At 44.8% G+C, this 11,225-nt stretch overlaps 1 protein-coding gene across 1 annotated transcript; it reads right to left on the bottom strand.

Annotated features, from left to right (window-relative positions):
• Nucleotides 1-2,926: 2,926 nt before the first annotated feature.
• CD300LG (CD300 molecule like family member g) lies at nt 2,927-8,394 on the bottom strand. Its single transcript, XM_027870310.1, is given in 6 exon segments — nt 2,927-2,968; nt 2,970-2,991; nt 3,332-3,539; nt 4,740-4,841; nt 7,402-7,734; nt 8,355-8,394. Coding segments are annotated over 6 exon segments (747 nt in total).
• Nucleotides 8,395-11,225: the final 2,831 nt, after the last annotated feature.

The following is an 11,225-nucleotide window of genomic DNA, read 5'->3' on the forward strand; positions in this document are numbered from 1 at the left end:
ATAATGATGACCAGAAACCACATTCCAGTTCTACTGACTTCCTCATCCCTGCCTTCCCTACCCAGTTACAACTCAGGAGATTTAGAAATGCCCGATGTAGAAGGGAGTTCCTCGAGCTGTGCTTTGAAGGTAATTAGGGTTTTTAAGAGGCAGAAGTAAGGAAGGAGGGCATTCCAAACATAGGGGAACAGATTTTAAAAGGTATAGAGGCAGGAGATTGACTGATTGAGGGCTCAGTAGAGAGGAAGTTGCCCTAAATCCCTCATTCTTTGTAGCCACCTTTGGCCTTGTGGTCTTTCCCATGAAAAACAATAGCTATTTCCTATTGCTGCTCCAAATGCCAAGAGTGTCCCCCACCCCCAACCAGAGCTGCATCCCAGGGGTTATCGGGGCTCCACATCTTTTGTCTTTCTCTGGCCCCAGGAAAGAAGGCAAAGTTGGTCTTGTCTCCACCTTCCTTGGAAATGAGATGTGAGGCAACATTGTAAACAACCAAGGGAAGGGACTGGTAATGTAGAGAAATGTGAGAATTTCTGTTCTAACATGGACACACAACTCTGTCTTAAGATCTTGGATTCACAGCTGGAAGGCACATGAGAGAACATCTGGTCCTACTCTCTAACTTTATACAATAGCGGAATCTAAGGCTGGACAGAGGAAATGAGGTGGCCAAAGTCACACAATGAGCTAGATTTCTAACTCCGCATCTTCTGATGCCTGCCAGGCAACAGGCATTTAATAAATTCTTGTTGACTGATCCCCATTAGACTGTGACTTCTTTGAGAGCAGGGACTCTCTTTTTGCCTTTCTCTGTATCCCCACTGCTTAGCACAGTGCCTGACACATGTTAAGCATTTAACAAATGTTTGTTAACTGACTGATTGATTCTGAATCCAGGGATATTAAGTCACCTCTTACTTTTTAACCTGGTGTTGGGATGACCTTCAGCCAAGGAAAGGTGGGAGATCTACTATGGTGTCTGCCTCCAACAATGGGGACACCTGACTCACCCCTGTTCTTTGATCTCTTCCAGGATTCTCTGGCTCTGCTCAAGTCTCTAGGGTTGCCCCACTGGTCCAGGCTTGGCCATAGCAAGGAGGAGATTGGATGGAGGGAGATAAGTGGGAGGGATCAAGCCTGTAGGGATTGTGACCTTGCATATCCCCATGTACTCCTTAGGGCTCTCCCTGCTTCCCTGGACCAGAGCTGTTTGCTCTCAATATTTCTTTTTCTCTTGCTTCTGTTAAAGCCTAAGCTTGCTTCCCTTAAAGCCTAAGTCCCATCAGAATGTGACCCATGTTAGAATGTTAAGTCCCTTGATGGTTAAGAATCATTTCATTTGTCTCTATGTCACTATTGCCTAACACAGCACCCACTAAATGGCAGACACTTAATAAATTGGTTTGATTGACTGATGAAGGAATTGGCCAATATTTCCAGTCACAACTTCTCCCTTGCTGAGCTCCTATCCTTTTTTTTTTTTTAAGGCAGTTGGGGTTAAGTGACTTGCCCAGTGTCACACAGCTAGTAAGTGTTAAGTGTTTGGTCTGAGACCAGATTTAAACTCAGGTCCTCCTGACTTCAGGGCCAGTGCTCTATCCACTGTGCCACCTAGCTGCCCCTTGAGCTCCTATTCTTGATGTTTCCTGTGGATAGGAAGAAGGCACAAAGTAGCACCCCATTTTTGGTCAAGGAATTGGGGGCCAATAATCATGGTCAACATTTAAGGTTTATGAATCTCATTTGAGCCTCACAACAACCCTGTGAGGTAGGTACTCTAGGTGTTATTGTGCCTATTTTGCAGATGAAGAAACTGAAGCTCAGAGAGGTTAATTGATTGATTTGCCCATGGTCACACAGCTAGTAAGAGGCAGAGGTGGGACTCAGTCCAGGTTGCTTTTGACTCCAAAGCCAGCCCTTTTGGTGACATGCTCATGAAGCCCAAGACAGCGGAAGGTGCCCGGGTCCTGTAGTGAAGAAGCAGTGGAGCCCAGGCATCTGGCTTGAGGGCCCCATGTGTGGGGCACCTATGGGACCCTTCCAATGTGAGAATGCTCTTGAATCAGGCATCAGTCTTTACCGAGTTCGAGTCATGAAGTTGTCCATTCTTTCCTGTTTCCTCTACAAGTTGAGCTGAAAGAAATTCCAGAAGTAGAAGACTCAGGCAAAGAGCAGCCTAAAGACAGCTCTGAGAGGAGTGATAAGAAATCTCCAGAACCCACATCCTTCTGCTGTCCTCCAAAGGGAAAAGTTTTAGAAAGAACTTTGAAAAACAAGATTATTCAGTCTACCTCCAAATCATCAACATTTTGGGGTTAAAGCTTCCCCTGGCACCAAGAGAAGCTAGTGCTCACACCAGTCCAGCCCCTCAGGAATGGGCTATGCCAGCCCAATCCATCTGGGGCAGTGTCTACTCCTCTCCTGACAATCCTATCCTATTAGCCTCCTGTAGCTCAAGCCACCTGCCAAAGAATCCAGAACATCTAAGAAATATAACACTGCCCACACCTGGCTGCTAAGATAGGTCCTTCAGCATCAATCCCGAGCTTAAGGCTACTCCAACCTTGCTCAGGCATCTTATTGTGCAGAACTCTGCTTAGTAGAATACCTTGTACAAAGCAGACATTTAATAAGCATTCTTTTAGTTTAATTGGAGCTAAGAAGAGATCGGAGGAACCACACGGCCTGGAGTCTGGAGATGTCAAGATGGTGGACACCAGGGGAGTCTTGACTCCATCCCTTCCCTGTCTCTCTGCCTCCCCCAACAAATATCTCACCAGGGTGATAATTTTTCTAATCCCTGGCCAAATGAACCCTTAGAACCATAGAATGTCAGAACTGGAGTGGATGCCGGAAGTCTAGTTCGAGGGCCTATTGCTCTCACCTTTTTTTCTTCTTGCTAACAGGATCAGGACAGTTGCTACAGTCACCACCAATAGCAACAGGAGGATGATGCATGGAGCCAGAATGCGGATCAATGGGATGGAAGGCCTGGGAACAGAAAGAAAGGGAGATGGAGAGGGAGAGCAGCATGGGAGAGGGAGACAAAAGAGGGAAAGGGAAGTAGAAGAGGGAGAGAGAGATGGAGGGGGAAAGATGGGAGAGGGAGAGAGGGGGGACATGAGAGCTAGGAGAAGGAATAGGATATGGAAGAGGAAGAAGGAGATGAGAGATGGAGTTGGGAAAGGGAGATGGAAAAAGGAAAGGGACATAGGAGGGAGAGAGAGATGGGAGATAGGAGAAGGAGAACCCTTTTCTGAACTTCACCATCAGAGTCAGAGGTAGACAGGACTGTGGCCCTCAGGGAGGAGAACTCAGCTCTGGAGCTCACCTGGACCTTGGGTTCATATCACTGGAGCTATGGTGGGAAGTGACTGCTTGGCCCGCATGTTGTTGGGTTCTTGTCTGTAGGGTCTCTTGGCCCCTTCGAAGGATTTCTGCTCTGGTGTTCACTCTTGGGTAAACTTTTGCCCCCTGCTGGACACTCTTTGTAGAGAGAGGCTGAAGGGCAAGATCTGAGGAGACAGAACTCCCAAGCCCTATAAAGAGAAAGGAGAAAGCTGAGAGGACCTCTCAGAATCCTGTCTTAAGTTAATAAGCACTAGAACATGTTACAAATGAAAAGAGAATATTTCAGCCTCAGCTCTTTCCCTTACCACCTTCTCTGCACCGTTTCAATCAGAAGATGACCCAGACTGGATCAAAGAAGTCCAAACCCAACCCATTCTGAATGGTCCACATTTCAAGAACATCTGACAGAATTTGGACAGAAGCACTTGAGTTCTATCCATATAGATAGAAGTGGGTGCATGGTTGTGGTCCAGAATATGAGGTTACTCATCATTCTTATCTTCTCTCTCTCCAAGTACGCTGCATCAACACACACTGCACATCCACATAGGACTTCTGCCCCCAGAGTCCCACCTGTCCTCTCCCCACATCCACTTCTTATACCCAATCTCTCCACTGAGTGGGGACAATATGAACTGTGCAACTGAGCTCCATCTCCTGTCCCAGGAACAAATTATAGGTTCCTACAACCATAGATTTAGAGATAGAAGGGACCTTAGAGGTCAGCTGGTTCAACCCCCAATGTACCACAGAGGAGGAAATTGATATCGAAAGAGGAAAGTGACTTGCCCAAGGTAACAGAGAGTAACCAGAGGAGTTAGGATTTGAACCCAGGCCCTCTGACTCCAGAGATTGTCCTCTTTTCCATTCCTTTATACCATGACCCCACCCCCTTGCATTTTCCACCCATACTTAGGGATATGCTGGTAAACAATTAAACTACAGGCTTTCTGAAAAAATTGCATAAAAGACACACTTTTAAGTTTAATCTATAGTATTAACATTTACCTCATCACTTCCCATCTATAAATGAACTAAATAAATCATCCCTTGATTTGTGTGTTTCCCTATTTTTGAGGTGTCAATGCTCACACTGAAAGTTAAATAATTGGGTCTTGAGAGCCACTACAAGCTAGCCCCAGCACATCACTGCCCCCTCTCTCTGCTCAATGTACTTTGATTTTATGTCAATGGGCACACTGATCAGGGTCAGACAGAGAAGGAAGGAGAAGGTGGCTAATAACAGGCAGCACCCTTTTCCACTTAGCCTGCCCTCTCTCTGCAGCAACACAGGGGCACAGTCCAATGCCTTCATGACACAATACTTCTCTAGCACAGAAGGCATCTCCCATCCCACCCTCACCACTCCCCAAAAATCAATCACTCACTCAACTCTGGAGACTGAGTTTTCCAAACTTTTGCCCCTTGCTGGACACTCCTTGTAGAGAAAGGCTGAGGGGAGGGGTTTGGGGAGACAGAACTCCTGAGCCCTATAAAGAGAAAGAAGAAGGCAGAATCCTGTTTTGGGCTAATAAGCACTGCACATCACAACAGACCTGGAGAGCTCAGGACTCCAAATCAGACGTTTTACTATGAGGATGTCTCAGCTCCTCCATCACTCAATCAAGGGCAATCAATCTCTTGTGCTCATTGGAAGGAGTAAAGCCAGCTCTCAATTTTCCTTTTTAGGGAGGGAATCCTAGCAGTGAAGCTGACAATCCTCAAATATCAGATCACAGATTCATAGATTTAGAGATCTAAGGTACTTAACCCCTTTCATTTTATAGAAGGGCATATTGAAGCCCAGAGAGGTTAAGTGATTTGTCCTAAATCACACAGGTATTTAAGTAGTAGAGGAGGTTTTCAACCCAGATTCTCAATGTTCAAGTCCAGTTTTCTCCACTATAACACAGCCCTTCATATCTGCCAGTGTCCCATTTCTATACCTGGACCACCATTTTCCCCTGTGACCCAAGCTTAAAGCTTTGAAGCATTTTCGATCTCTTGCTTCTTCATTCCCCACAACCAAATCAGTCGCCAAATCCTTGATTTTTCTTTCAAAATACACATGTAAAAACATCCATGCCTTTCTCTTTATTCCATTAGAAACCATTCTCATTCATGTTCTTATGTTAATAGAAACTCATTTCTAGAATGATAAGCATTAGAAAGAATCAGAGAACCATTAGATTTAGATTCAGATGAGAACTTAGAGACCATTTAGGCCAACCTGGGCCAATCATTTTACATGGATGAGGAAATTGGGGCCTGAAGAGGTTGAGACTTGTTTAAGATGGGTGTAAACATTGCTGTCTCCATTTATAGATGAGGAAACTTTTCTAGGGTCCCACAGCTTGCTTATTTTGCTGCTTATTCCACACTTACCTTTCCATTGCTATGATTGCTGCATTAACTTGCTCATCTCTGAGGATCCAGTCTGTACCACGCTCTATAATCTACCCTGCCCACAGCTGCCTGTATAATCTTCCTATGGTACCAATTGGATCATGTTACTCCCTTGCTTTATAATCTTCAGAGGATCCTTATTGCCAATACAGGATAGACTTCCATTGTCCTCTCATCTCCTCTTCAATTACAATGTCATCCTCACCTCAGTCAAGACTGACTGGGCATGGAATTCTCAGTTGACCATTCTCTTCCTAACCAATCTAACATGTGACACCTATGGTTAAGTCCAGGTGTGTTTTGTCCTACACAGAGAAGAAGCCTCCTTTCCCCCAACATCTGGCTAGCCCTACCTACTTTCCCCCACAGCTCCAGCTCTAAGCCTGTATATGACCCGAGCCCCTTCCCCAATGAAGTCAATGAGGAGGCAGCTAGGTGGCCCTGTGGATAGAGTGCTTGGCCTAGAGTCAGGAAGACGAGTTCAAATTTGGCTTCAGATACTCCCTAGCTGTGCAACCCTAGGCAAGTCACTTAACCTTTCTCTGCCTCAGTTTTCTCAACTGTGAAATGGGGATCATAATTTCTCCTACCTCTCAGGGTTGTTGTGAGGATCAAATGAGATATGCATATATATTAAATATTAAGCACCTTTGAAGTGCTTAGCACAGTGCTAGGCAGAACGTACTTAATAAAGGCTTATTTCCTTCCCTTTATAGATGAGGGGAAAGAACACTGGAAGAATACCTGAGTTATAGCTATGTGGCTCTAGATGACTCGTTTAATAATGTCTTGAGATCTTAGAGAAGGGGCCTTAGAGAGAATTTAGAGGTGAGCCCTAAGATCCCTTAAAACTAAAAAATTTAATGAATTTGTGGCCCCAACTCCAAGCCCTTCCCAACCCCATAATCCCTCAGTGACCCTGGCTTCAAGCACCCAAGGCTATTAATGTCTCCATCCCCCAAACTCTCTATGACTCTTATCCTAAGACCCCCAGTCCTCTCAGTGCCCCAGACTACTCAAACTCTTCAGGGTCCTCAGCTCCAAACAAAAGAACCTCATGAAGCTAGGGGGTGAAAGCTGAATATTGGCTGTTTTGCAGGGAGTAGTGAGTTCATGGTATCCTGAGGGGATCAGAGGGGACTTTGCCTCTGGGGACCTCATGTGGAGGAGACAGAACCTGAAGAGCATCTTCTAGTAGCTACGAATGGGCTTTTAAGATCCCAGTAGGCAGCAGCCTAGACTGAGTGAATGGTCAATGTGATGGGGGGAGGTGAAGAGGACCCAGAAATACAGTATCATCTCAGGCTCAGAAATACCTAGGAATGACCTTGACTGTGGGGGTGGGGGTATTCATTAGGACTCACCTCTTTTGCTTCCAACCTGTGACAGCTCTCTACACAATAGTATTGAAATATCATAGCCTTCTCCCTTTACAGGTGAGGAAACTGAGGTCCATCAAGGGGGAAGTGACGTACTCAAGGTCACCGTGGTGAGGAAAGGTTCAAAACTGTGCCAAATCCATCACTTTCCAATATTGACTCTCAGAATATCTTGTTGCTTTTCCTTGATCATCCCCATAGCACCCTTCCCACCCCTAGCCCACCTCAGCCTCAGTCCTCTCAGTTTATAAAGAGAAAAAATTACCTGAAAAAACAACCACAGTGACTGCAAAAACCTCATCAAATCCAATTAGGGAAATCCCACACAGATATTTCCCAGCATCCTTCAAGGTGACTTCCCTTATGATCACAGTGAATGTTCCATTTTCAGGATTGTCCTTGATGGACACCTTGCCAACCATCTCTTCTTTCCCTGCCTCCGTAATGATGAAAGTGTCACAGTGGCTAAAAATTATTCCCTTGACTTTGCACCAATATTTCCTCTTTTCTTGATGCTTATCCTCATAGGAACATTGCACAGACAGAGAACTTCCCTCTGGCCCACTGACTTCCTTTGGACCCACCAAGGCTTCATAACCTGAAATCAAGTGGAATAAAGTTGGCAATGCCTGGAGCTACATTGGCTCAGTTTCTGCAGGGAAGATGGAATGGGGTCTTTTCCCTTAGAATTCCTGTGCTTCTTCCTTTTAACATGCTCTGAGATCAGTAGTTCCCCCCCAATTTCCCTTGGAAAACGGAATCAGGATTATGACTCCATTGTCACAAGTGGGAGAATAAAAGATGTCGAGGAAAGCAATTGACTTAACTCTCACTGTCAAACAGAGGCAAGAGTGGCTTTACAATTTTCAAGCCCAAGATCCTGAGCTCAGGTGCTATTCCCTAGGAACTGAGTATCTTTCTCCAAGAAACCACCAGAACCAATACTCTCTTGGCATCTCAAGATGGAAAAGGGATAGTGGACATTGTTGGTTTGGGAGCAGTTGGGTTGGATGGGATAGATGGAGTGGGAGAGGGAGGCTGCGGATGGGCTGAACAGAGTTGGCCTGAAAGGTTGGTTCTGGGGAAGGAGAATACAATGCCCAAAGTCCTTCTCTCTGGAGCGGTTGGGTTGTCTTGCAGACCTATAATGGAAAACCCCAAATCCTCGTCCCTCCTACTACCCCAGGGGCTTTCTAGTCAAATCCATTCTGTTCTCACCTGGAATAATGATCCAGCCCCAGAGCAGTAGAAGCCTCATTGTCTGTTCTGGGGCTAATTCGGGAGGAATGGAGAAGGATGATTTTTTGTCCTGGGCCTATAGGGAAGGGTTCATTGGGTCTATGTAAGACTCCTGCTGATTCTCAGAATGTTAGCAGGAAAGTGAGATCTCAGCAGTTAGTCTCTGCTTTTAGGTATTTCCCACAGAAGCATCATTTCCTCCAGATATCCCAAATAAGAGTGAAGAGGGAAGTGGAGGGGGTGTATGCTTGCCTATCTGGGTGGGAGGGGTTTCTATCCGCTGATTCTTCAAGTTTCTTTCCAGCAACTGTGTCCATCTACCTACCCTCCTCCCCAATTCTGAGTATTCACAGAAACCAGGAGCACCCCTCTTCGCCTCCCTCTTGCCCTCTCTCAGCCCTGCAACTGAGAAAATACCAAAGCTTTTTCTCCTGTGTTTGCCAACCTTGAATAGTCACCACACTGACCCACTCAGCTGCAGCAAAACCTCGTTTTCATTCAAAGTCCAAGGGCCTTGATTGAGTACTCTCTGAAAATTACCACTGGGTGGCAGCAGAAGGTTGAGATGAAGCCCCTAAGTAGTCTCTTGCTCAGAGCTGGTTTGAAATTATTGGGAGTAGGGGAAAGGGGAGAGGGGAGGGGAAAGAGGAAAATGTGGATTTTTTTTTTTTGGTATTTTGTCAAGGAAAAATGTAAACCAATTTCCTGTATTATTCCCCATACAAACTGTTCCAACCCTTTTAGTTTCTCTTTGATCCTTTCTCTCCCTGTCCCCACTTATAGCATATGACTGTTCCCATTCACTGAGAATGAGACTGAAATGAAAAGCTCTTTAACTCTTTCTATTCCTCCACATTTCTCAGCATAAATCCTCTCTCTTCTTCTTTTCTCCAGTCTTGGACAAATTGACCTTATATGTCACATTCCATTTCCCTTCTCTTTGTCTTTACATAAGCTATCTCAAGTAAATGCAAGTTAACAAGCATTTATTAAGGGCTTACTATGTGCCATGTGAGACAACTAGGTCATGTAGTGGATAGACCAGCGGGCTTGGAGTCAGAAAGATCTCAGTGCAAATGGGGCCTCAGACACTTAATAGTTGTGTGACTCTGGGCAAGCCACTTAACTCCTATTTGCCTCAGTTACTTATCTGTAAAATGGTAGCACACTGGAGAAGGAAATGGTAAACCACTCCAGTATCTTTGCCAAGAAAATCCCATGGACAAAATGGGGTGGTGTAGAGTAGGACAAGACTGAACAACAACAAACAATGGAATGAGCCATGGTCAAACAGAAAGACAGATTCTACCCTCAAGAAGCTTACATTCTAATGGAAGAAAACAGCACATAAAAGGGAGCTGGATGTAGAGGGGGAGATTAAGGTACTTGGTGTGGGGATATTGTAGAGAAGTCTAGGAGAGTCAAGACTGCAGCCTAGAGAGGAATGAAGATATGGATATCTGGGCCTCCCCCTTAAAATAGAAATTCTGGGAGGAATCAGCCCTTAAGAGGGAAAAGCTGCAGGGGCAGAGGGTACTTCCAATATGAGAAGTTGTCCAGGGGTAGACTGTGCTTACAGCATTAAGAAGTTTCTAGGGTTTGGTAGAAAAAATTTGGGAGAGTCAGGAGTGTAGCCTGGAGAAGAACAAATGAAAGGTTTGTTTTTTGCTACAGGGAAGGATAAGGATATTAGATTTCAGCTTGCTAAGTTTAAGGTCCAGGTGGGACATCCAGTGGATATATACAGCAAGCAGGAGAGATGATTGTGTTAGCTCTTAGCCTTTCTCTTAGTCATGACAGCAGGGTTGAGTAACTTGTTCTCAGAAGATGAGAAGCATTTTGAGACTATATTACTCTTTTTGGTGACTTGCTGAGGGTACCCCACAACAAACTAACAGGGAGGGCCTCCCTTTTAGACCCTCTCCCTTTGGGTCTATTATATCACCCTGTTGCTGTGTAAAATAGTATGTTAATGTGGTGATGGCCCCTAGAGGTGGGCATGTCTCATGATTGGAAGTCCTTAATCTCCTTCTCTACCCTCTCATCTGCACATGGGCTATTCACTAGAGCTTTGCTTCCTCTTTCTGCACCTTGTGCAGTCCATTGTGAAGTCCACTTGTGAAGTCTATTAACTTCATTGTCAGGAGGTGGGTAACATAACAATACTCTTTTATCTGTTTCATGTAGGATTGAGGTTTATCTGATGCTTGTTCCCTTACCCCTTCTTCCGTTTTTTTACCCTTCTGCCCAAGCACCTCAATTATGAGAAGCAGCAAGTTCTACTCCTTTCTTTTCCCTTTCTACACTAATGTCATCTTTTTCTCACTCTCTTTCCTCTTTACCCTTTTCAAACTCTCAGAATGGAACCAATCCATCCCTCAGGTGTCTTCTATTTTTCTGACTTCATTCTCTCAATGCCAACTGAAGACATTAAAGTTCTGAAGGGACACTTGTTTCTTTTCCCCTTATTAAAATGTTAGTATTATAACATCATTTGGCCCTTTCCAATAGCTCAGATAAATGTACTTTTCTAGGTTTCTCTTGACTCTTGTGTTTACATTTCAAAGTTCCTACTCAGCCCTGACCTTTTCATAAAAAATGCTTAAAAGTTCTCAATTGCATTAAAGATCTACTTTTTTCCCCCCATGTAGGATTATATATTTGAACTTCTGGAATATTTGATTCCAAGATCTCTGCTCACTTTTAGTAGAAGCTGCTAGCTCTTGTGTGATCCTGACATTTCTCTGGGCTTCTCCATCATGTCCTCAAACTAAGTACCTTTCCTCTTCCCCACTCCTCCCTTTTCAGCTTCTTTTTGTTTGTTGTCTTCCTCCTTTAGACTGTGAGCTC

This window comes from Vombatus ursinus, unplaced genomic scaffold (assembly GCF_900497805.2).
Source record: "Vombatus ursinus unplaced genomic scaffold, bare-nosed wombat genome assembly UNPS02014797.1, whole genome shotgun sequence".
Lineage (NCBI taxonomy): Eukaryota > Metazoa > Chordata > Mammalia > Diprotodontia > Vombatidae > Vombatus > Vombatus ursinus.